General features: G+C 36.1%; 1 protein-coding gene across 2 annotated transcripts in view; it reads left to right on the top strand.

Moving 5' to 3' along the window:
* LOC123310569 (amyloid-beta-like protein) overlaps positions 1-27,456 on the top strand; it is a 187,513-nt gene that overhangs the window by 151,896 nt on the left and 8,161 nt on the right. For both annotated transcript variants that reach the window (XM_044894089.1, XM_044894090.1), the window contains exons 4-8: positions 17,478-17,699; positions 20,067-20,443; positions 22,553-22,846; positions 23,122-23,640; positions 24,800-24,991. In XM_044894089.1, coding sequence (XP_044750024.1) covers positions 17,478-17,699; positions 20,067-20,443; positions 22,553-22,846; positions 23,122-23,640; positions 24,800-24,991 — 1,604 coding nt within the window. The remainder of the gene's footprint in view (positions 1-17,477; positions 17,700-20,066; positions 20,444-22,552; positions 22,847-23,121; positions 23,641-24,799; positions 24,992-27,456) is intronic.

Raw genomic sequence — 27,456 nt, 5'->3', positions numbered from 1 at the left:
AACTCAGCACTCAGCTCCAAGATACCTCTACCTATTCCTGAATCTATTTACACGAAAACTTGAACAGAAAATGGAACATGAACTAGATATGAACATGAAGCACTAAGATTCATATGAGTACAGCCGAAATGGTGTTTTCCAAGTGTGCCATTCGATTTTCGCATGCGAAGACATCACGGGGAAAGCTTGGCAGGGAATTTCTCGGAAAATTAATGCGTCTAGAGGCGAAATTCGAGGCAGAAATAGAATCTAGGGCAACATTAGGCAGGGTTGGGATAACCGAGAATATGCGTGGATGGAAGGTTGGATGGCGACTCTAGAGTTGAGTATGAACTCGCATTAATTATCATTAATTCGCTCGAGAATTATTACGACAATAGGGAAATTGCGACATGGGTATGTTTCACTGTTGGATGTGTGAATCTACCGAAACTATTTCAATGATAATTGGTGGTATTAGTTTATTAGACTTATTTGATGAATTATTCATAGTTAAGATGATTCTGGAGCTTAGAATCTAATCCGAACAGTGAATAATCCAGTTACAATTATTCAATAGGAGTGAGTTCATCGAAAACTGAAACTAAATCTTGCCTACTTTCAAATGTGTATGAAGAAATTTCAGTACTTTACGATTTTTGGAAAAAAATTGTTGTTTTGAATTGGGCTAGGTTTATAGTGTTGTTGAAATTTCTCCTTTCTCCAGGAAAATGAGAAATTTTGGCAATGTGTACTTTCATTTCATTCAGATAATTCAGAAATACTTGATTTTGAATCTAATGATTGTTATAATTTTAGAATAAAATTTAATTTAATTTTTTTTGAAAATCTAACGGCACAAGTGTAATTCAGCATAACTATACAGGGTGTTCCTAAATTGAACGTACAAACGAAAAGGGGAGATTCCTTAAGTGAGTTTAAGAAAAAAAAGTCCCATAAACATGGGGTCGTAAACGTTTCGTTTTCGAGATACAGAGTGTTGAAGTTTGAATTTTTTTCAAGTTTTTTTCTCATAGTATCTACACTTCACAAGATATTCAACTGAAATTTTGCATAGATATCACATTTTAGAGTTCTCACCACGTGACATGGCAATTTCTATAGAATATCTACAGGGTGATATTTTTTCTGGAACACTGCCACCTGTTCTTCTGCAGAACTTTTTTTTGGTGAGCAACTGTTAATGTAAAAAGAGGCTTTGTTCTTATACCGAACTTTTCGGTCTCTTGTAGTTTTGTCGTATCTACCAACGATTTCGAGAAAAAAAATTTTGAACGATTCTCTCGAAATTCTCGTTACTATGATAGGAAGGCCAGTTTGTAATCTGTGGTGAATGAATTCAGTGCCAGTTTTGACACATCAAATTATTGAACGTTTGTTTTTTTAAACTGACACTGAATTCATTCACCACAGCTTACAAAGTGGCCTTCCCATCGTAATTTGGATTTTCACGAGGATTTCGAGAGAATCGTTCAAAATTTTTTTTCTCGAAAACGTTGGTAGATACGACAAAACTACAAGAGACCGAAAAGTTTAGTATAAGAACAAAGCTTCTTTTTACATTTTTTCAAATCAACAGTTGCTCACCAAAAAAAAGTTCTGCAGAAGAACAGGTGGCAGTGTTCCAGAAAAAATATCACCCTGTAGATCTTCTACCGAAATTGCCATTTCACGAGGTGAGAACTCTAAAATGTAATATCTATGCCAAATTTCAGTTGAATATCTTGTGAAGTGTAGATACTATGAGAAAAAAACTTAAAAAAAAATTCAAACTTCAACACTCTGTATCTCGAAAACGAAACGTTTGCGACCCCATGTTTATGGAACTTTTTTTTCTTAAACTCACTTAAGGAATCTCCCCTTTTCGTTTGTACGTTCAATTTAGGAACACCCTGTATAAAACAAACTTCTGCTTCTGGGCTAAATTTTTCTTCATTTTCTTTTTTCCGGGGTGGTCCATTTAATGCATTTTGTGAAATATCTTGAGAACCGTATGGAAAAAAGCACAGAGCAGCACAAACCATGCTAGGTTTGTGCTGCTCAGCATAAAAAATTTCGAGAAAGTCCAGGCTAACTTCACCCAAAGCTTTTCAGTAAAATATTCATGGTCATCATTCCCAACTCGAAGATAACGTAAAAATTCTTTGAAATTAATCAAAGATTATAGAGGAGAAAGATAGGAAACGCCCTCATATCTCTAGTAGGTACTAAAGACCGAATACTTTTTTTTACCTCTTCGATCAAAATGGCAATCTGAAATCTTACAAAATTTGCTCAAATTAATATTTTAACCAGTCTCAGAGTCTTTGTAACATATTTGAAACACTAAATGGAGCTCACATCACTTTAGTCTTACAATGATTCTAATGAGACAGTGGCGATAACTGTGGTCTCGTTTTTCACCGTTTTTTGCGGATTTGGTCACGTGACGTGGCGTGGCCCAATTCGCATTCTGAATTTCAGATCAAAGCATTGTAATCTGTGCTTCGAAGCCGCCATATTCTTGCAAAATTTCCAATAGGGAATACACCTTCTGACGAAAATGATGTATTTTTCATGAAATATCTTTGAAACGTCACATTTTGAAATAATCATTTCAACCGTTTCCCAAAAAAAAAATTATTTTAAGTAATTCAAAGCGTTTCGTTTCTATTGCACAAGTTGGCAACATTAACTGAAATATCCGTTGATAATAAAGGACAACAAATAGACTATCTTGATGAGATAGACAAAGATGGCTGTCTATGAAGTCTGCGACGAACGAGGAAGGTCGTGCAAATTTTATGGAATTTTTATGGCCGGTTGCTGTTGAGGCTCGCTAGTGAGTACGCGCCTTATGATAGCTGCAAATCAACAGCTGTTATTTTATAAACAATCCATTGTTCTTTTTATTTTCTAGTGGGCGCTGTTCCCAACTCGTGAACTAGAAACGAAGTGATTTAAATTTTAAAACCTCATATTTGAAGAATGAATTTGAATAGTTTTCCCAGTGCATTTGAAAAATTCATAAATGAAACTCATAATTATTCAGTTTTCATATGCCGTGATATCCCAAATTGGGGAGAATTCCCCATTGTCGCCACGTGTTGCTGGAGTCACTGTATTTAGACGCTTCGTTTCCCATCTTTCTACTCTTTAGAAATTAAAAACAACCTAATTAAGCAGGCCGAAGGACCTGAGATCGATGGCCAATTACATAGCAATAAACTACAACTCAAGAAATGCCTTGCTGTGAAATATTAGCACCGTCTTTGAAATTCAATTGTTCCGGGACGTATAGACAGGCAGAATCCTAATAAAGTTGGAAAAAGGATAATATTCAGCAAAGAATGGAAGGGGACAGAATGAAAAGGTGTCGGGAGTGTCCTTGCAAAACCAAGATAATAGGATTGTGACACCTATTCAAAGTACAATAACAAGCTAACTTTATAGTTCGTAAATCAGGCCATTGTAATCCCAATGACGCTATTCGCATTTGTATTCAAATGCCGAAATCGACTCTACTCGAACTCGAAATTGGTCTGGATGAACATTCAGTGGTACAACTGTTTCGAACGATATTTCAATCAGAGGTAACTCGGCAGAAATGACCATGTGGACCCCGAATAACTCCCATCGCCTCTTTAATATCGAAGTTCTGACAATCCAGCGGGCCGTACCCTCCATTACACTATAACAACTACACCATTAAAAGTCGATACGAGGTCAAACTTCGAAGCGCCGACCCCAAAGTGCTCTCCACATTATGTCCAGTCCAATGGCCAGAATCGATACTTGCGAGGGCCAATGTTCTATATCGGTATTCTAAAGTTTTGAAGACCTTCCAGCTCCCATTTTCGTCAATTCTCGCAATATGAAACCCTTTGATCTGAAATATAAACCTTGATAGGCTACCCGTTATGTAATTTTGGAGTATGAGCTTTCGAGGAAATGGACTTTTTAATATGGAAAGTGATCCTATGTCGTTCACCGATGGGTAATGGATTTATTTGTGTGAAAAGAGCATCGAAATAATTAGGTCGAACTAAAAACTGATTCTCACTATGATGAGTTATTCAACCACAACATGTGTTTCGATAGATAGATAGATATCTTTATTCATGACTACCATTATTTTGTTTGCATTCGTCAATATAAAATTGAGGTATATACGAGGATGTATTTATGTAGGTAGCCTAAACCAGTTCCTCGCATAAAATAAAATATTGCGTTACCATAGCAACGAACAATAACTCATTAGAAGTGTCAGTGTGAAGTTTGAGGCCAAAAAAGTAAACCAGAGTTACGCAATAAATTAAATGAAAGAAGATGTCCACCAAAATTGTGAAAATCGAAGAATTGGAGCCATCATTAAGTACCTGTATTTGAAAGGGTTAAGAGGTAAGCAGATTCACGAAGATATGCTTAATACCCTTGGTGATCAATGTCCTTCGTATTCGACCGTGAAAAATTGGACTGCAAGCTTCAAGAAAGGTAAATTTTCCATTGAAGTTGATGACCGATCGGGAAGGCCAGTTTTTATCAGACCGTCGAATTGGGCTAAAACGGATATCTGAAACACTGAATATTTCATACGAACGCGTTCATCATATAGTTCACGTCAATTTGGACCTGAGAAAAATTACTGCAAAATGAATCCCCAAATGTATGAATGTTGACCAAAAGCGTGCAAGGGTAGAAGCATCGGGTTCCATCTGTGCTCGATTTGAAAACGATATAGACTTCTTAAACGGAACTGTTACTATAGATGAGACTTGGGTACATTTCTACGATCCAGAAACAAAGCAACACTCGATGGAATGGCGACACTCTGGTTCTCCAAGACCTAAGAAGTTTCGTGTCCAAAAATCTGCTGGAAAAGTTCTTGCTTCAGTTTTTTGGGATTGCCATGGAGTAATCATGATTGATTTTTTTAGATAAGGGTAGAACAATAACCGGAAATTACTTCTCGACATTACCGACCACTCTACGGAAAAAAATTAAGGAGAAAAGACGCGGAAAGCTATCCAAAGGTGTTTTGTTTTTGCAGGACAACGCCCATGCACACAAATCTCATGTTGCCATGCAAAAAATTCGTGAAACACAAGAACAAAACTCCTCACTAGAGTTAACAGACTTGGATAGCAGTCTCTCCTTCACAACACGTTTGAATTTATCCTCCGTCAGTGATTTCAGGTGAGAAGGTAACTTATTGTACCAATCACAAACCTTTTCCTAATGAGGCCCTTGCCTCTAGTGTTATGGCCATGAATGTCTGACTGAAGATTATATAAATGCCTATTACTATGGGCATAGGTCAACTCCACAAACTTGTGTTTACAGCATTCCCTATACCCTAGGCCCGCAATGAACCGAATTGCTCTTCTCTGAATTATGAAAATACTTTCTCTCCAAGAGCAATTACTACACAAAATGACGGAGTATCTCAAGTGGGACTCGACCAAGGCAAAATAAACCATCCCCAAAGCTTCAACAGACAAAGTCGATGACAAAGCTCGAAGGGCAAAAGCACTTTTGCTGATCGCCCGAGCGACGGCAGTGGGCTGAGCAGTGCATGTTAGCTAATCATCTAACAAAACACGCAGAAATCTAATGCACCCCAGCTTCCGCTCCGGCACAGATCTTAAACAGATCGAACCAACCTCTGCGATTTGGACTCATTTATGGACAATCTATTCGCAGAAAACCATTCAGAAACCCTCAACTCTGCCTCCTCCGATACCCGAACCAGACTTGCCAACTCCGAAGACTTAACGAGGACAGTGGAATTATCAGCAAAGAGAGTGCATGGCCAGCGCACCCGTTACATACTCTGGGAAGTCATTTATAAATATCGAAAATAATATTGGTCCCAACACTGAACCTTGCGGGACTCCAATGACCAAGGATCTTAATCCTGAGCACGACTCGCCCACACAAACTGCCTGCCAACGATCAGTCAAAAAAGAACTGATCAGTTGTAACGGTCATCGAGCCCATAATTCTTAAGCTTACCTAGCAGTGTCTCGTGGGAGACAGTGTCAAAAGCTCTTGAAAGGTCAACAAACAATGGCATTGAGTGCAAACCAAGCTTGAAGCACTCGAGAATTGACCCAACCAAATCTAGAGAACATCCGCACCAGTATTGCGACCTCTCATGAAACCAAATTGCCTTTCCGAAAATAACTTATTGCTCTCGAAATACTCCACAAGCTGATTGCAGATCCGCCTCTCCAGAATCTTCGAAAAGACTTGCATTTTTGCAAGTCCCACAGTACCACTGTCATCATTCTTATGAACAGGAGCGACCTTAGAAAACTTAAGGGTATCCGCAAAGACACCCTGAGTGAGACATTTGTTGATTAAATTTGTTAGAGGATACAAGATGGTATTCATTTTTGTATACATAGAAGGACAGTATCTTCAGGTGGGTGTAATAAATATCCGGCGAGATTTATTCAACTTGAAACAGATTATTCGATTAAAGTTCGTTTACCTTCACCCACCTGAGATGGTCTTGTAATAGCGAAACATGTGTCGTGGTTTGAAAATTCATTTTGTGGAAATCGTATAGCCTGTTTCAAGTTCAATAAAGTCATGGAACATCAGCTTCAACTGCTTTGAACATTGAATCCGAAAGTGAGGTCTATAAAATTTTCGGTTACAAAGGAACAGATTATCGCACAATAACCCAGGCAAAATTACATCAAATCCATAGATTTTACTTCAATCTTAATAGTTCAGATGATTAGGTTTGGTTTCAATTTCGTACATTCTTTGAAGAATACTTGCTCCTTAACAGCACGGAAATAATATTCGTGAAAATAATGTCTCTAATATTCATCAGTGGCTTCTATCGTTGTACTAGTTGTGCTAGATAACTAATTGGAAACTGAAAACCGAATCTTTACTTTTTCGATCTCAACTGGAGAGTTCTATTATTCGGCAAGTGACTCCCTTATAACTTTGCTAACTAAACAATATTCAAGTGCCATTCAGGCGTCTTCGTTTCGCTAAAAATGATCGATATCCAAATTCAGATGGGGCGAAATATTCGGCTGACTCAGATACCTCAAGATCAAACTCTCCTCTTGAACAAATTACATTTTCCATGTTCTGTGTCAAGTGGCATTATGTTTTCCGTTATGGTTCCTCTGCTGCTTATGAAAGCTGAAAAGCATATAATGTTCGAACCTTGTGGCAACACTCTTCCTCATATTGATGTTAGACGATGGAGTTATTAGCATAAAGGAGAAAATAAACAAACTTAATCTATAAATTTTGTAAGTAAATGAGATCATGTGCCAAATTAGCATTTACAACGCTGAAAATTGAGCAAATTGAATGAAGTAAAACAGTATGGAAGCGAGGAAAATAGAAAAGTTCTACTTTAATAAGATTAGTCGGTTCGTTACTCAACTTAATTTGAATTGCGGTAGGGTAAATGCCGATCTTCCACAAATTTGTTGCATGAAGGGTTTCTAGGGGCAATTTCTCATGAATAACTCCATGAAAAATCATGTTTGGATTGAAACGAGGAGAGGATAAATAGGGTATGCTTAAGAATTCAATTTTACCGTATTAGGTTTTGTAGAATAGCTTTCGTAGAATATAGTTGCGCTTTTCAAACAAGGCAATAATTAAAATGTGTTGACGGACGAAACAAATATATGAAACGCATTTTTAAAACATAACAAATTATGGAATATGCGACCGATCAACCAAATAAACCATAAAATGTAATGATGTTGGTTTTTTTTATGAACAATAAACTTGAAAATTATTTTTTGATTCATCAAAACTCCTAGGTTCTTGAGTTTGGCCGGTTCAACTGTCTGTTTGTACCTTTTGACGGTAAGTCATTATTACATTATTTCGTGAATAATGAAACGATTTTGAAAATTTCAACACAAATAACTTTCAAACTAACCAACACTCGACTTCTCTTCCCTATTCAAAAAATGTTGGGGGTGGATGACAACTTCATACAGGGATGGTTTTTTTTTAACAACCTCATAATGGAAAATCGTCCCTCTCAAAACAGCAGTTGACGTGTTTTTAAAATCTTCGAAAATTCTTCATTTTTGAGTTCCGGAGTGCCAAATTTTCGTTGAGACACCCTATATAACGAAGAGATGATTAAACATATCGATTTATTCGAAATAAGTCGTTGATTTCATTTTTTTCGGTTTTTTTTTAAAGAAGGTTGCACCAATCGGTAATTTCAGTTTATTTTTAGTTTTCTTTATCGTGAGGGTTTTTGTTACATTTCTTATTAATTTGTTCAAGATGATTATTAATTATTATTTCTTTTCGATTTCATTTTTCTTAGTTAGGTCGCGGATTCAAGCTACTAAACAACATATTACAGGCAATTTCAAAGAATCCTAAAATTAACGATCAAATGTTTGAATCGAGTTCACTCACTTATAAAACAATCCTGTCGGATAATATATTCCTACTACTGCCTTGGGAATGTAAGGGAATCCTATATTTTAAGCCCAATTACCGTCTCCGTCAGGGATCCCTAATGAGTTTGGAAAATATCAAAATAATCCCATCACAAACACTAACCCTTGGAAGGTTCATACGTACAAATACAGGTAGATGTACACATATTTCAAAAGGAGCACGGGGCATTTGACCTGAATTCCCGGCTATTAGGCTAATTTGAATATCCGTACCCATGTCAAGCACGAGTGAGACGATATTTTCTGCACAGAAACCGTCTTTGGCAATCTCTGGATTATACGAATTCACCTGCTAAAGATTTGCTCATATTATTAATTCACGGGAAAAAAGGACAGTTTCAGAAAATTTTGTGTTTCGAGAAGGCTTCCTGTCGATTTCAAAAAGTTCTCATAACTTTTTTGTCTTTGAAGTTACCAATCTGAAACATGAACCTTTTAAGGCACTTTCATAAGTAAAATCTGCTGATAAAAGTTTTATCTCCAATTCAAAAATAACAAATTCAATGAAAGTTTGGATTTAAAGAAAACCAAAGTTCACCTAATGATTAGAAATGAAAAATAATTTGATTTATTCAGTGGATTCTACGTAAAAAAGTGCCTGTAGAAGGTTCAAGTTAAAGTTCCGTAACTTCAAAGACGAAAAAGTTCTGAAAATTTTTCGAAATCGTCAAAATCTCATTTTTTGCTAATAACTCAAAAACGAAGAATCGTAGGAGGCTACGGTTTTCACCATTCTTTGTTTCTCTGAAAAAGAGCTAGGAAATGCTCCATCTATTTTCTCCTAGCTCTTATAATTCTCGAGATCCCCTCAGTAGACAACGAATTTTGCCAACCCTGTAAAAATCCAATAGGATCGAAAATATCTTACGACAAAAATGAAGATTTGTAGGCGTTGGTTTTTCATAGGCTTCAAGGTATTTTTTTCGAAAATTTCAGTCGGAATTTTTCTTCAAAAGGAGGGGATAATTCTCAAAACTAATTCAGATTATTTAATTTCCTCTTAAAATGTCTATAATCATTTCAGTATTTGTTATTCGATACCGTATAGTGCACTAGAAATTCTTTTTTTTTTTAGTTTGCTTCCAAAAATTATTCTATGCCCCTATTAGTCATGAGGGGGTTCTTGTCAAAAAATATTGTATTTCATATAATTCTTCTCTTATATTAATAAATCAGCATTAATTGGTTTGTCTAGTAGGTATCGTTTGCAAATTCGCTTACGAGATGAAAACTTTTAGTTTAGCATCATATTTTATTATTTTTCTTTTTATTCAATAGTATTTTGCTTCACATCTGAAATGTTATGCTCATTTGGCAATAATTCAGTTTTGATAGTAACAGTGAAATTCTAGCTTTGTTGATTTCAGTGCCCTGAGGAAGCTTTTAATTACAGAGAAACGTTAGTAATATCTGGTTTTCCTCGAATAGATCCCCTGTACTCGTAAATAATTGAGTCATAAGATATTTTCACGACTTATTACCCATTCTCAATCAGTGAAATGAACTCTGTTTTGGCAAGGAATATTAGTATGTGTTTAATATATCTACAACGTACGTTTTCAGTTATTAACGATGTTATGTAATATTCCATGGTTGAAATTTCCAACCTCATGGGTATAGTTTCACGAGACTTCTGAACAACGGTGGGTGCTCACCAATTCACGCTTTGTTTGTACAGTGTGTATGAATTATTGTGTAACACCGCCAGATGGAATGGGTTTAATTGGTTGCGGCAGAACAACAACGTGTAAAATTGAAATTGTTGGAAAACTTTTGGTTATGTTTTACATTGTCGAAGAACTTAAGTGCTAGACTATATTCGATCAACCGTTGATTTTTACATATTAACTTTATGAAAATATATAATTCAGGTGATTTTATTCGCTTGAAAAGATTTCACTTTATATCAGTTAAATTTTTGGACGACCCAGAAAAAATTCATATCTTCTTCTATTCTGATATTATACTACAAGGTGAGTCTTTGACTCGTATAAATATTTTAACTCTAGATTCTTGAGGTCAAAAAAACACTTTTTTACTTTACCATTTTTTCTGAACAGGCTCGCTTTAAAGGATACAGGCTGTTTTTTAACTATAAAAAAATGTTATTTTTAGTTTTATCTCACAAACGGTTTCATCGAATGAAATGATTTCGGAATATAGTTTTTCATTTACTTGTTTATTTTTTTTTTTTCGAACACAAGTTATCACCCACGTCTTTCAGTTTTCTCATTATGAACATTACGTACGATAAAAATATCAAAAATTCAAAGAACTCAACTCTTGCAAGTAAGTTGGGCGTTATCTAATGAATATTTGAACGTTTTGTGAAATAAATCATATTTTCTCGTATAATGCGCTGTTTTCGAGTAATTTGATGTTCAAAAATTAAAATGTAGGTATCTGTGAAAATAAAAAATATCTGTGAAATTCGAAAAATTGGGTACTTTAACCGAATGCAACTCTTTTTGAAAGATCCACAGATGTATAGTGTCACAGATTCAGCTACTTATTTCGAAGGTAATTTTGTTCCAGGGGTGGCCCAGCTCATTATGAAAACTTAAAATGGCTTTATATTTTTATCAGGGCCGAATCGGAACAAATGGTATAGGAAAAAAGTATTTCTTTGGAACTCAAGAATCTACTATTTGAATAATTGTACGAGTCACAAGACTCACCTTGTATACAAGAATGTGTTCTTTTCATCAGAACAACAAATAGCAACAATAGCAACAAAATGCTATTTAAGAAGCATAAAACAGAATAACTTTCTACGAAACAGAGTGTTTATTCATCCCGAGCATAACCTGACAACATTTCAGAAGCAGGCTGAATATTGTAGTTTGAAAATGTATTTATACGTCATTCTCTTCCGAAGAGTACAGTATATATGTCTATAAGTCTTCGACCATTTTTACAAATGAAATTTGGGTCACTTGACTAGTAGTTGTTTTAGTATATAGAGTAATCCAGAAATGTTTCGTATCATCTAGAGTCCAAGAAGGAAATTTGGAAATTATTGAAAAAATATGTAGAAGTCTATATGTATATGGTAGACCATATAAATTGATTGATCAATATTTTCCTGAAAATCCTACAAGACAATACTTATTGATAATCCTATGAGTTAAGAAGGTACGAGGATGTATTGATATCTAGTTAGCTTAGACCAGTTCCATGCATAAAAAAAATATTGCGTTATCATAGCAACGAACAATAACTCATTAGAAGTGTCATTGTGAAGTTTGAGGTCAAAAAAGTAAACCAGAGCTACGCAATGAATTGAAAGAAAGAAGATGTCCACAGAAATTGTGAAAATCGAAAAATTGGAGTATCGAGCCATCATCTGTATTTAAAAGGGTTAAGAGGTAAGAAGCAGATTAACGAAGATATGCTTAATACACTTGGTGATCAATGTCGTTCGTATGCGACCGTGAAAAATTGGACTGCAAGCTTCAAAAGAGGTGAATTTTCCATTGAATATGATGACCGATCGGGAAGGCCAGTTTCTGTGTCATTCCCTGAAAATATCGATGCAGTTCATGCTTTTTTCAGACCGTCGAATTGGGCTTAAACGGATATCTGAAGCACAGAATATTTCATACGAACGCGTTCATCATATAGTTCACGTCAATTTGGACATGAGAAAAATTGCTGCAAAATGGATCCCCAAATGTTTGAATATTGACCAAAAGCCTGCAAGGGTAGAAGCATCGCGTTCGATCTGTGCTCGATTTGAAAACGATGTAGACTTCTTAAACCGAATTGTTACTATGGATGAGACTTGGCTAAATTTCCACGATCTAGAAACAAAGCAACAATCGATAGAATGGCGACACTCTGGCTCTCCAAGACCTAAGAAGTTTCGTGTCCAAAAATCTGCTGGAAAAGTTTTTGCTTCAGTTTTTTGGGATTGCCATAAAGTAGGTAATCATGATTGATTTTTCAGATAAGGGTGGAACAATAACCGGAGATTACTATTCGACATTACAGATCACTGTACGGGAATAAATCAAAAAGAAAAGACGCGGAAGGCTATTCAGTGGTGTTTTGTTTTTGCAGGACAAAGCCCCTGCACACAAATCTCATGTTGCCTTGCAAAAAATTCGTAATTTAGGGTTTAAATTACTGAATACCCCCCTTATGCATCATATTTGGCTCCATCCGACTATGATCTCAACTGAAAAAAAGTTTAAAAGGTCGTTAATTTTCTTCCAACGAGGAGGTATTGAAAGCTGTGAAGGTCTGGTTTGCAGAGAAAGAAGAAACATTTTTTTTGAAAGGTCTAGAGACGTTGCAGGTTCGCTGTCATAAGTGTATCCAATTAAAAATAGAATTTATTGAGTAATAAAATATTTTGACATTGAAATTTTGTTTGGTTCTATAGTAGGCTAAGAATTTTTCAATATATCCTCGTATTTTCAAACGAGTCTGTTATAATAAAGCCTATCAGAAAAATTGTTGCTTGTTACGTCAGGACCAATGCAGTTACTGATATTATTGCAATATGCAACTTGTCACTTTGTGTTGAAAAGATTCATTCTACACTCTCAAACGCATGCACGCAAGAGCGGTCAAGTGTTTCAATTATGTGAATAGCGAAGAGCTGGAGATCGATTTTCCTTTAATTCATGCTTCAGAGGGCTTCACAAATGAGTGATTCCGATATTCGAATCATAAAAGCTTCAGAGAAAACCCTTTGAACCATAATCCAGCGCCAGAGTGGGGAAGTCTAGAGAGGATATAATGGCCTATGATGAAATATCGACACAATCTTCGAATTGTGTCAGATACTAGGAAATCCAATCAATATGTGAATCTCACCGTAGAGTTCAAAGGTTGTATACTGCATTCACATTTATTTTAGCAGTCGGTTGGCCATGAAATAATTTTCTCAAGTTTTTATAACTAGAACGGAGTGAGGTTGGCACTCATGAAATGTCGTTAATGTCATAACGCCGTTGCTACAACTAATATCATTTCTTATTACGAAAATGCCGAAAGTGATTGAAAAAAGAGACAGGGTTTCAGGAAGTGCTATTTAGAATTCAGGTCCGCTCATTCAAATAGTTATACCCGAGGTTATACCCTGATATTCTAAAATCCACAATACGTCAGACGGTAGCGAACATATTCAATGAATTTAGAGAATTTATATAATGTTTCATCTGAATCTAAACGACTTATAATTCAGCTGAATATTTCCACAATCAGAAAGATCGTGAGTGAAGAGGATGACAATGAATTTCCGTCTATTGGGAGACCCAAAAAAGTGGTGGGTGGCATTTGAGAATTTTATGTTTGAGTGAATTAATGCAAAAAGTTTACTACAGGATTTTCGATTAATGTCATCGTAGAATAAGTTCCCGAAAATTGATTTTTCTATTTTTCATTTGACTTGTCCTATACATTGTAAATGTCTCAAGGTACCAATAAATACCAAATTATTATTACTATATCAATGTATTAAGATGAACAGCCACAAATACGCGCCAGTTGGTAATTGTTTATTCATGTGAAATTTTTGTTCAAAGGTGAAGTTCATCTTGATTGAAATTTCCTTTAATTCCTTTTACTTATATTGGTGCAAGATGGTTTTTGTTGAAGAATTTAACATTCTTGTAATTATCAGTTAATTCCTTCGGGAGATACCCATTCCCAACCACTGCAACATATGCATTTCATCTTCGGGTTAATATTTTTGAAATCTACAACTGATGTAACGTATTCAAACTTTAGCCAAAGAAGATAACGAACATTAACCCTCCTCAAGCTAGTGCATATTATGATTTTATACTGATCTTATTTTCCATGCAAATAATTGGATTTGGTATGCCTTCAATCAGTTTGTATAAACTTCAATTATGTTCGTCACATATTTTCCGAAGATATTCGACATTATGATAAAATACGTAATAACAGAAACTTTTACGTTGAACGGGCAACATAGCGTTGATTTCAACCCCAAAAATATTTTGACAAGCGTTATAACCCCACATTTTCGTACTATACAGAGTGAAATGTGTCAAATTTCCATGGCCAACCGACTGCTAAAATAAAAATGAATGGAGTATAGTTTGCTTGTTTTTATATAGAAGGTGATCAGGGGATCTACTCAAATTATTATGAAAATTTGTTTACTGACAAGATGGGCTATGACTTCATTCGTATAGTAATCAGTTGCCCAGTCAAGCAACATTTCTTACTGTCTCAGACACCCTCATTACAGGATATATAACTTTTTAATGTCCAGCATGTCAAGAGGCTAATTTGATCGAATTTCAGAACAGAACTTCCCTTTCATTAAAATGGAAGTGTAAATTGATTACGTAATCATTTTTTCAGATACAAAATTGCTTCAGCAAACTAGGTTAATTATTCCTCAAATTCTAGCCAGCGCTCTGCGAAAAATATCAAAGTGAAATCCGAATTTTAATTCCTGCTACATTTTAACCTTCCCTGCTAGAGCGTTAATTAATTTAGCTCGGCAAAAAGTAATGGGATACAGACCGGCCCTCTGGCAAAGTTGGAAGAAATTATAGAACCCATTCTTTTCTCTGGAATGTTGTGATGAATTCTTCAGAATTGAATTAATCGATTCTCCCTTTAAGGGATTGAGAGCTTACCGTTCAAGAATCCGTTCATCCCAGATTAGAATTATAGAAAATCAAGTGGGTAAAATGAAGAAGGACATATACAGGGTTTCACGAGATGAAGCTGACAAAACTGTGTTGTATATGGGTGAATCAACTTTTAAATTTCCGCATTATAAAATTGTAAATTTCTAGTTTTTTCTCTTACTGTCCACATTTGAATACTTTATTCAAACGATATTCTTCTACTGTTTATGATTCTGTATAGAGCAGAGTTGTTTCTTCAGAAAATTAGTGAACTTTACTAAAAAAAATAGCCCAAATCTGGCCTGTCCCCTTGACCATTGTTCGCAATTACTACCGACTATATATCAATAATTGTTGAAACAATTTTACGAGGATATATTGAAAAATTCTTAGCCTACTCTAGAACCAAACAAAATTTCAATTTCAAAATATTTTATCACTCAACATGTTCTCTTCTTAATTGGATACATTTATTACAACGAACCTGCAACGTCTCTAAACCTTTAAAAAGTTCCAGTTGAGGAAAAAGATGATAGTCGGATGGAGCCAAATCTGGTGAATAAGGGGGGTGTTCTAGTAATTCAAATCATAATAAATCACGAATTTTTTGCATGGCAACATAAGATTTTTGTGCAGGGGCGTTGTTCTGCCAGAACAGAACACCTTTGGATAGCTTTCCGCGTCTTTTCTCTCTATTTTTTTCCCGCAGAGTGATCAGTAATGTCGAATAATAATCTCTGGTTGTTGTTCTACCCTTATCCAAAAAATCAATCATAATTACTCGATGGCAATCCCAAAAAACTGAAGCAAGAACTTTTCCAGCAGATTTTTGGACACGAAACTTCTTAGGTTTTGTAGCACCAGAGTGTCGCCATTTCATCGATTCTTGCTTTGTTTCTGGATCGTAGAAATGTACCCAAGTCTCATCCATAGTAACAATTCGGCTTAAGAAGTCTACATCGTTTTCAAATCAAGCACAGATCGAACGCGATGCTTCTACCCTTGCACGCTTTTGGTCAAAATTCAAACATTTGGGGATCCATTTTGCAGTAATTTTTCTCATGTCCAAATTGACATGTCTTGAACTGCATCGATATTTTCGGGGACTGACACAGAAACTGGCCTTCCCGATCGGTCATCAAATTCAATGGAAAATTTACCTCTTTTGAAGCTTGCAGTCCAATTTTTCATGGTCGCATACGAAGGACATTGATCACCAAGGGTATCAAGCATATCTTCGTAAATCTGCTTACCTCTTAACACTTTTAAATACAGGTACTTGATGATGGCTCGATACTCCAATTTGTCGAGTTTCACAATTTCGGTGGACATCTTCTTTCTTTTAATTTATTGCGTAACTCTGGTTTACTTTTTTGACCTCAAACTTCACACTGACACTTTTAATGAGTTCTTTTTTATGCATGGGGCTGGTCTAGGCTAACTAGTAGTACTCAACTGAGAAAAAGTTTGAAAAGTCGTAAATTTTCTTCCAACGAGGAGGGAATAAAAGCTGTGGAGGTCTGGTTTGCAGAGCAAGAAGAAACATTTTTTTGAAAGGTCTAGAGACGTTGCAGGTTCGCTGTAATAAATGTATCCAATTAAGAGCAGAATATGTTGAGTAATAAAATATTTTGACATTGAAATTTTGTTGTGTTCTATAGTAGGCTAAGAATTTTTCAATATATCCTCGTAGAAGCGGTACCTATTCAATTATTGATCAATCCATTAGTATATTGCTCTACATATTTATTATAATAAAGTATTACATATAAATGTTTGATAGATTTCCAGAATTTGAGTCCATCACATCGATGAAATGAATAATAATTATAATATCTATTCACTGAAATTTTATGCTCATCATTGGTCTATTCGTTTCCATAACGACATGTATACCCTGTTAACGCTAGCAGAATCACTTTTTCATTTTGTATTATTATTGGCGTTAGTTTCAGGATAGTTTATTACCCTAGTGAAAAATTTTCAACCCTCTGAACCAACATTAATTTATTACATATTTTGATTCTGGAGAAACTATTAATTCAGGTGAAAATTTTTCTGTATTCTGCTTACTGCTTAGGAAGTATGAAAAATTTTGATGTCTTGAGCTTGAGATGATATTCTCCAAAAAGTTCATTCACTGGATGATCCTGCTTAGGAAGAGGTATTCTCCATCGATCAATATATAACGCGAAAACTAAATGATGACGTATTCGTTATGAGAAAGCAACCGGAGGAACTCAAATAAATACAAATGTTGTCATAATAGAATCATGAAATCTAATATTCGCACAAAATAACACAGCATTCCTGCAAACGAATTAAGTACAATGAATTTTCATCTTCACACACACATTCAATAATATGTAATTCTCTAAATTATAATAAACAAAAATATTTTTTACAGAGGGACCATTTCAGTCAGATGCTCTACTTGTACCAGAAAACTGCCTTTTCGACCACATCCACAACCAAAGTAACTGCTGGACATTCGGCAGGTGGAATGCAACAGCAGGAAGTGCCTGCCAAGAAAGAGGTCTTCAGTTGAGGTCGTTCGCAATGTTGCTTCCTTGTGGTATTTCGCTTTTTAGCGGAGTTGAATTCGTCTGTTGTCCAAAACACTTCGTTGGTAAGTACCTACATTTAGGTAGAAACATTACAGGATCACTACCTGGAAACAAGGAATGTTTGAATTGATTCTTAGAGATCGTAAAAAATTATATCATACATCACATTTCTAATAATGTCGTCAATGTGTCACAATAATTGATTGTGATTGGTATTTTTTCACTATGAATGATAAACCTTCAGGAAAGGCTGTGGAGAAAGTTGCAAATTCTATTCCAAATCACTTTTTTAATCTTTTGATTCCTATTTTTCAATATACTCAAAATTATACAAAGTTGTCCTGTTTTTTGTTGGGTAACTTGGACAGTCTATAGAATTTCAAGACGAAAATGTCCTATGATGTAGGCTCGCAAATACTTCATAACCAAGCTACATAGTGTTCATATAACTGAGTTTTTTCCCAATAACTTGAATATCCCAAAAACGTAGTTTCCGAAATATTTATGTCAAACTTGGAAGATGTTTTTAAGCTTAAATGGAACGAAAGCAGAATTGTTGTGAGAATTCAGTTTTTCAAGGTTCTCTTCCTTTTCAACTCCAAATCCTCTTATCGACCATATACTATTGTTTAATCTAATCTGTCGTTTCCTTCAAAAACTTTGTTGTTTTTTTTTTTGTACAAGCGACTATTCACAATACAAAATGGAAAAAAAATATTGGAATATCGAAGAACTCAACGAAAATATTGAACTAAATGAATATCTCCTCTGGCAGGTGAATAATACAGGAAATTAGTTAAGACACATGATACCTATACAGGGTATCTGTAAAGAAATGCGAAGGACCTGGAGAGATTATTCCTCGATTGAAATATCGACCTCCCTTCCAAGATAGAGCCTTTGGAAGGTGATGACGAGTTGACAGTTATTATTTTTTTACTGGTTCTAAAACACACGGAGTCATAAAACTATACATATATGAAGCACTAAGTAGATGTTACTAACACAATTTTTTAGATCTCCTAACTTAATTTTTAGAGTCTATGAGGCAGAGAATTGATGCATGTATTTTAGCGGGAGGTAGCCATTCTATGGAACACTTATACGATGAAATGGAATGAACAGTAATCAGAACTGCTTGTAAGTAAGAGTATTTTTTTTTTCGAAAATCTATCCCACGGAAACAATTTTTGAAGGAAAAAGGAAAGGGATGTTATTTTCAACCCCTAATAATAAAGTTATGAGATCTAAAAAAAATTGTGTGAGTAACATCTACTTAGTGCTCCATATTATGTATAGATTCATGATCCAATGTTTTTAGAACCCTTAAAAAAATTAGAAACTGTCAACTCGTCATTGCCTTCCAAAGGCTGTATCTTGGAAGGGAGTTCGATTTCGAAAAAAATTTATTCGAACTACCCCTGCTTATTTTCTACGAGGAATAATCTCCCCAAGCCCTTCGCATTTGTTTACAGTAATGTATAATATTAATTGTATAAAATATATCAACAATGTTGCTATCTTAATCGAACTAGCAAACCATCATCACTCAAAGTATTAACAGAAATATCATTTTCTCGAGAAAGAGTAGATGGTTACCATAGTTCCGATCTTATTTGACCCTGTCAAAGGAACACAACTCATTCCCCGACGACAATCTAATGAATTGATGGCCCCTTTATTCGATGAGATAAGCCGGTATAGTGCAGGAATACCCCCTAGCGACATCTGACAGGAAACGACATCGAACTCAATTCACTTTTCTTACTCACATAGTGAAGATGGCAGCTTGTATCGATTTGCCCAAACTCCCAGATTGCAGGAATCGCATTTTCACGATAATCCAGCATGGAGGGAAGGCGTTGGAAAAGTTCGAATTTTCGGCAGTACCATTGAGTATTAAGGGTTGAATACTCAAAGGCAGTACATTGTCTCGATAACATTCGTGTTTCGCTTTGACAGTTTAAAGAATCAAATGAATTATATCAACAAATTTGGAGAGCTAAAAGAATAAGGGCAATTCCAATCACACTTTGAGTTACTGCGATAATGTGATGGCCGTCTGCCAACAGGGCTTTCCTAGTTCGTTGAGTGTTATCCTATCGTATATCGTATTGGATTCCCTACTTGGGCAGCCCTTGAATAAATATCGGGAAACCAATTAATAATCCCCCTGCTATTCTGTTATATCCTCTGGGATAATTACACAAGATAAATTTTCTTCGAGTTAACATTACTTCAAACGGCCAACTGGGAAATATGTTGACTTCACCATAGTGCACTCACCGGCATAAAAACTCGGCCACCTAAAATTTTGCTGAAATTCGTTATCCAAGAACTTCCGTAATTTTTTATCAATTTCAATTGGTGCTCTTGGAACATCAAACTGCTTACTTATGAATAATCACGTCAAAACATTTTTTCTGTAGATAACATAAAGAGTAAGGATGCCGTCAACCTTTCCATCCTCAAGAAGGAATCAGATATCCTCGACAACATCAATGACGAAGACGATTCTGATGAGCTCGATGAAGAAGACAAAGATGACATCAACGACCTGGCAGATGAGACAGACTTATCTGAGAATACTAATAACTTGCAAGATGACGAGGACGACGACGAGGATGAACTGGATGAATATGATGACGGAGATTGGGATACATTGTCAAGCACTACCGCCAAATCAAAATCAACAACTACTTCTACGACCACCTCTACTACAACCACGACACCAGTTTCTGCTCCTGACCCGTACTTCACACATTTCGACCCAAGGAACGAGCATCAGAGTTACAAGGAAGCACAGGTAAATTTATTGATATTGATAAGAGATACCACTATGAAAGCTTTCAAATAACACAGCATTCTATGGAATTAAGCCCTTTTTACTCTGGAGAATCATTCATCACTTACTTAAATACCACTACAGCAAATATACAGTGTGAGTCTTGGACTAGTACAAATATTTCAACAGTAGATTCTTGAGGTCAAAAGAAACACTTTTTTCCTTCACCATTTTTTCCGAATCAGCTCGGTTTAAAAGATACAGGCTGTTGAAAAATCTTTAAAAAAATGTTATTTTTAGTTCTATCTCATAAACGATCCTATCGAATGAAATGAATTTCGGTATATTGTTTTTAATTTATTTGATGAATCTTTTTCAAATACAAGATATCACCCACGTCTTCGACTTTTCTCATTATGACCACTACGTACCAAAAATTCAAAGAACCCAACTCTTGAAACTTGGATCTGAATTGACGCTATCTAATGAATATTGGAACGTTTAGTGAAATAAAAGTATCCTTCATATTTTATCGTATAATGCGCCGTTTTCGAGTAATCTGATGTTGATGAAGTATCTATGAAATTTGAAAAATTGGGTACTTTAGATCCCACACAAGTGCACCAAACGCACTTAGTGTTAACTGACCATTAAAATGAACCCTTAACTTAAATTACGTTGCACCAACTGTTAAGTGACATTTAAATGGCTAAAGCTAGCCTTAAAATTTAAGCGCTCCTGTAATGACCACTTAGGTGTTTAAGGCCGGGATTCTAACCTAAAATAATTTGTTGAACTCTCTGCAGAACTTCGAACTTCCAATTTTCGATGGATTTTGAAAATTGAATGAATTCATTACGGAATACCAAGCCTTTTCTTTTGCCTTTATTGTAGTACCATCAATCTTTTTTAATTTTCAATTTGGTGTCACAAATCATACTATAGTTAGCAACAAACTCTTTTCTTCTGTTAAGAAGTTGAGTACCCTTCGTAAATTACCAACACTTGCTTGGCAATCATTCAACGTATTCGTACTAACAAGGGCAATAAGGATATTTTCTTCATGTTCCTCTTCAACATTAGTAAAACAAATTCACACAAGACCTTACAAAGAAAGTGTTGTACTTATATAAAATCAGGTACCTTTTATTTGACAATCATTATCATTATCAATGTTAATGCTAATTTAACAACAAAAAGTTGTTACTCTTTGATAATGTTGTAATAATATCCTTGACACCGACTGACAGGAAAATAAAGTTAGGTTAGTGGAATGACAACGATCATCGGCAACCGGCCAACCAATGAAATGTCTTTATTGGACTAGGGTAAAGTTGCACCAAAATAAAAAACTGAAATATCACTAGATATAAAAACTTAAGGGCCCCTTACTTAAGATTCTGTTAAGTCGTGCAACTGGGAATAAAATTAAGCGTCCCTTAACTCTAAACGAGGCTTAGTTATAACTAAGTTATAACTAAGAGTACTTATAAGTACTCCTTTTAAGGAGGATTGGTGCAAACGGGCCTTAGTTGAATACAACTCTGTTCAAAACATCTACAGATGTGTAGTTTCACAGATTCTGAAGGTAATTTTGATTTTCCAGGGCTGGTACAGCTACACAGATTAGAGAGGCATTGTTGTTCTTGCCTATTTCGTTGAGTTATCTTCGGCACTTCTATATCTGCTTTGATTCGACGACTCAATGCTTTGACAGCAGCTTGACTATCAGAATGGATCACTGTGCTAGATTCTGTCGTGGTTTTTGAACCATCTATGTAGCATTTTATGGTATTTCCTTCAAAATTTTGGGCATAGTCTTCCCTTTCCCATTTTTCCCTTTTGCATAGCATCGTATTGAATTTCTCAATGCTCATGAAAGATCCTTCTTTTTTCGATCAAAAGCACCATATGAGTATGAAGAAAGATACAGGATTACATGACTTTTTCCATTTTCAAAACTTAATTGCACGGGAGCGTCTCAAAACAAATCAGAATTCCCTAGGATATAGCATACCTGATCAACGTGAACTACTAATGCTAAAATTCATAAGACGGCTGTATTATTTCACCAGTATTATGCAAATTCATCGAATAATAAATCAGGATATATAAAACAAGTTCTTCCAGAAACGCCTAGAAGAAACCCATCGCGAGAAGGTCACCAAGGTGATGAAGGACTGGTCAGACTTGGAGGAACGCTACCAAGACATGCGCCAGGGCGATCCAAGAGGTGCTGAAGACTTCAAACAGAGAATGACCAGGAGGTTCCAACAAACTGTGCAAGCTTTGGAAGAAGAGGGAGATGCGGAAAAACATCAACTCGCTGCGATGCACCAACAGAGAGTCTTGGCACACATCAACCAGAGGAAAAAGGAGGCCATGACTTGCTACACACAAGCTCTCAATGAGGTCCCTCCAAATGTAAGTAATTAATAACTTCCTTATTCTTTCCACCGTTAGTGAGCTTGTTTTACTTTGTAACTATGGCGCTGGTTCAGTATAAGTTAGTGCCATTTCGTAAGTGATTTGCTTTTGGAGATGGCTGATGAAATCATCAGTTCGGATCCATCGAACCAACAATCCTCGGCCTAAAAATATCAGCTATCTCTTGAATGTCTGCGTTTTGGTAATTTTGTAGTATATATTTAGGAATTTAACCATTTGATATTTGATTAAATATGACCATAATCTTTCAGACACACAGAGTTCAGAAATGCCTTCAAAAAGTCTTACGGGCACTCCACAAAGACAGGGCCCACGCTATCACCCACTACCGTCATCTACTCAGCAGCAGTATTGAAGCTGCCACCAGAGAACAGCCAAGAACATTGGAACGTCTTCTGGATATAGACAGAACGGTCAACCAAAGCATGCAGATGCTAAGACGTTATCCTGCTCTGGCAGCAAAAATTGAACAGCTGATGGATGATTACATTCAAGCTCTCAGATCCAAAGATGAAACACCGGGTTCTCTTTTGGCCATGACCACTGAAGCTGAGCAGGCAATTTTGAATAAGTATAAATATGATGTGGCCACCAAGCAGGCTGAGAAGGAAAGACAGAAAATACAGGAAAAAGAGAGAAAAGAACAGAGGAAAAAAGAACGAATGGATCTCAAAGAAGAGAAAAAACGGGTTGAAGGAGTTTTGGGCAAGAAAATCAGCAATTTCGATGACGAGGATATGGAAGACGAATCACTGCCAGAAGACAACAAGGTAAAAATTCAATGCTCATAATAGTTATTTTCCTATCAAGTGCAGAAAGTGATACAACGGGCCTGTGTCGGTGTTATTATTATTATTTGAACCGGAGGTCGTTGTGGCTGTGTTGGTGTTACAGGAGCTATGCTCCTAGAGCAGCGCTTGAGGCCTTTGAGCCTATACTTGATCTGCCTCCCCTACACCTACATGTGAGAAAATCAGCAATTGATTGAGTCAATTGGACTCAAACCTCCTAGCAAAACCATCGGATGTTATGTCAATCATCTTCGATTTCGAAACGCCCTTCGAAACCCTCATAGCTGACCGTCCTAGTGCAATAAGTTTCGTAAATCGTCTGGACAAAAAGTCATCCACATGGTTTACTGATGGATCAAAATCAGAGAGAGGCACCGGCATTGGCATTTATAGACCTAAACTGAGTGTCTCTATACCCCTGGGAAATGAACCCTCTATTTTACAGACCAAGACAATGGCTGTTTACTCATGCGCTCAGGAGTGTCTTAAAATGAACCTAAAAGGACCCATATCTATATCACCACAGACAGCCAGGTCACGCTGAGATCCCTGAAATCACACTGCCAGGAATCTCTGCTGACATGGGAGGGCCGTAATACCATAAAAACAACTGGCCAGAGGCAATAATTTGACTCTAGTTTGGGTACCAGGGCATTGTGGTGTGAAGGAGATGAAAAAGCGAATAAACTTCGCAAGGTTAAAACCTGCTGGACCTGAGCCTTTCTGTGGGCTTGGAAAATACCAATACAAGACAGCGGTCCAACAATGGAAGCTGCACAACAGAATACACCTTTGGAGAAACACTCTTGGACTGACTCAGTCAAAGAAATTTGTAGTTTGTAAGCTCTGTGGATCAGAATCAGAAACAGCTGAACGAATGGTATACAAGTGTCCAGAGCTGGCTCGCCTAAGAACTATTCATATGGGGAAACCGGTCCTAGATACTCACGAGGTAACGGCCAAGGCTTTTAAGGATGTTGTCGGTTTTATCAACATCACTGAAGATCTACATGGTCGCAGTTCACGGAAGGCAAACCGAGTCACAACGACCTCGGTTCAAATGATATATATGAATGATATATATGAATAATATGTATAATGAATTCGGCTTAGTTAGCTAATAATATATCATTTTCAGTACTCGACAACTACCCAGATCGTACTCAACAGTACTGTCGACTTGATAAGCAATGATGTTAGCACCAAGCATAGACAAGTCGACGATTCTGCCGTCCAACAAGCTGTTGAAGATGTCGCTGCTGTAGCTCATAGACAGGAGACAATTAGGATTTCTCACTCCATGACTCACGACATGAGTCATGATGAACCGGTGAGTAGAATGTGCAATTTCGACAATTTGAATTTCCACCGATAATAAAAAAGTTGAATGAAGGCATTCTGCTCATTTTGTGGTACATATTCTCACAGAACAATTACAGGGTCTGTGAGGAGGGTTTTTTTCAATAAAAGACTCTTCCACCGTCCCTCTTCAGATGAAACTAAAGAAGGTAAAGACAGATTTCTTATATTACAAAAGGGACAAGGAATATTGAAGATTTCAGGTCGTGAGGATAGATTCAGCTCTACGAATCGAGAAATAGCGATGATCTACGGCAAACGTCATTCTGCCGACCCTGAGTAATCAACCAACAATTCGACATCGATGTAATATTTGAACCGGGGTCGTATATGAAGTATAACTTCCAAGTTATTGAGTAATTGGAGAATTAAAGTAATAATTTATCGGTGTTACGATAATATATCATTGTGTATATTCATGAAATACAGCAAATAACAGAAAAATTCGTCAATACACATTGTGGGCAAATTTTGTTTTCCACTGAAGGGATCTCGAGAACTATAAGAGCTAGAAGAAAACGGATGACACATTTCCGAGAAACAAACATTTCAGAGAAACAAAGAATGGTGAAAACTATAGCGTTCTACGATTCTTCATTTTTAAGTTATTAGCAAAAAATGAGATTTCGACGATTACGAAAAGTTCTCATAACTAACTTCTTTGTATTTGAAGTTACAGTTCTGAAACTTACACCTTCTACAGGCACTTCTTTACTTAGAACCTACTGACGAACTCAAAATATCTTTTCATTTCGAATCATTAGGCGATTTTTTTTTTAATGCAAACTTTTATTGAATTTATTATTTTTGAATTGGATAAAAAAAAATTTCAGTAGATTTTTCGTATGAAAGTGCATAGAAGGTTTATGTTTCAGATCTGTAACTTTTCGAAATCGTCAAAATCTCTCTTTTTGCTAATAACCCAAAAACGAAGATTCGTGTAGGAGGCTACGGTTATTATAATTCTCTTTTTCTCTAAAAGAAAGCTAGAAAATGTGCCATCCGTTTTGTTCTAGCTGTTATAGTTCTCGAGATTCCCTCAGTAGACAACGAATTTCGCCCACCCTGTACACATAGATTCAAAAGTTTCGCATCGTCACATTTCCATATGCAGGAATTTTTTAACATCAACAATTCTGTGTAGGTTTGTTCATCATGTTTATCTTTCTAAATGTCAAATGAATAAATGAAAAAAAAGATTGATGAAATTTGGAGATCACATTTTTAGTGTGATTATTTCGACAGCTAAAGCATTTTACGATTTTGACTGCCGACATGTAGAATAAGGAATTCTCCTTCTGACGAAAATGATGTATTTTTTATGAAATATTTTCGAAACATCACATTTTGAAATAACCATTTGAACCATTTCCCAAAAAAAAAATTATTTCAAGTACTTGAAAATAAAAAATACAAATGGGTATTTAAAATTTAAAGCGTTTCGTTTCAATTGCACAAGTTGGCAACATCGACTGAAATATGCGTTGATAATGAAGGACAATAAATAAATACACTATCTTGATGAGATAGACAAAGATGACTGTCCAAGTCTGGGACGAAAGAGGAAGGTCGTAAAATTTTATGGGATTTTTATAGCCGGTTGCTGTTGAGGCTCGCCAGTGAGTACACGCCTTATGATGGCTGTGAATCGACAGTTGTTATTTTATAAACAAGCCATTGTTCTTCTCTTCTTCTAGTAGGCGCTGTTGCCAAATCGTAAACTAGAGACGAAGCGATTTAAATTTTAAAACCTTATATTTGAGGAATGATTTTGAATAGTTTCCGCGGTGCATTTGAAAAATTCATGAATGAAACTCATAATTATTCAGTTTAAACTTCCATATGCTGTGACAACTCAAATTAAGGAGAATACCCCTCTGATTGAAGAAGGCCATTCTCAAAGGTTCATGGCTAATAGAGTTGGTGCTTTGCAAATTGAAGCATCTTGGAAACGGAATTGGTGTCTACAGACCACTTCTATTCCTAACAGCGCAAAAAGCAGTAGAAGGCGTATCACTAATCAACGGCAAAGCCACCATAGCCATTAACTTAATTAGAGTATCGCTCTCTACGAATTTACAGCAACTTGTTCAAGCCTTAAGACTTAGTCTGACTCAGGCATTATATCGCTAATCTGGTGATCAGTATAGGTAGGCCACATAGATGGTAAAGGTTGCGTTCACAAACTTACTCAGAGCAAGGTAAACCTAGTTAACCTGAAGCGCCTCAGAGCAAAAACCCGTACAAATTTTATCACGGAACTTCAATATGCAGACGACTGCGCACTTATCGCTAGCAGTTCATAGGATCTACAGATAATTTTGGACACCTATAAACATATATACAAAGCTTTAGGCCTTAGACTCAATATCGACAAAACCAAAATCCTGGTAAGTCCATCAGAAAGCCTTCAAATAGATATCAGCCTGGAGAATG

The sequence above is a fragment of the Coccinella septempunctata genome, chromosome 3 (assembly GCF_907165205.1).
Source record: "Coccinella septempunctata chromosome 3, icCocSept1.1, whole genome shotgun sequence".
Taxonomy (NCBI): Eukaryota; Metazoa; Arthropoda; class Insecta; order Coleoptera; family Coccinellidae; genus Coccinella; species Coccinella septempunctata.
The sequence above is the reverse complement of the archived record's forward strand: the minus strand, read 5'-3'. Positions and strand labels throughout refer to the sequence as shown.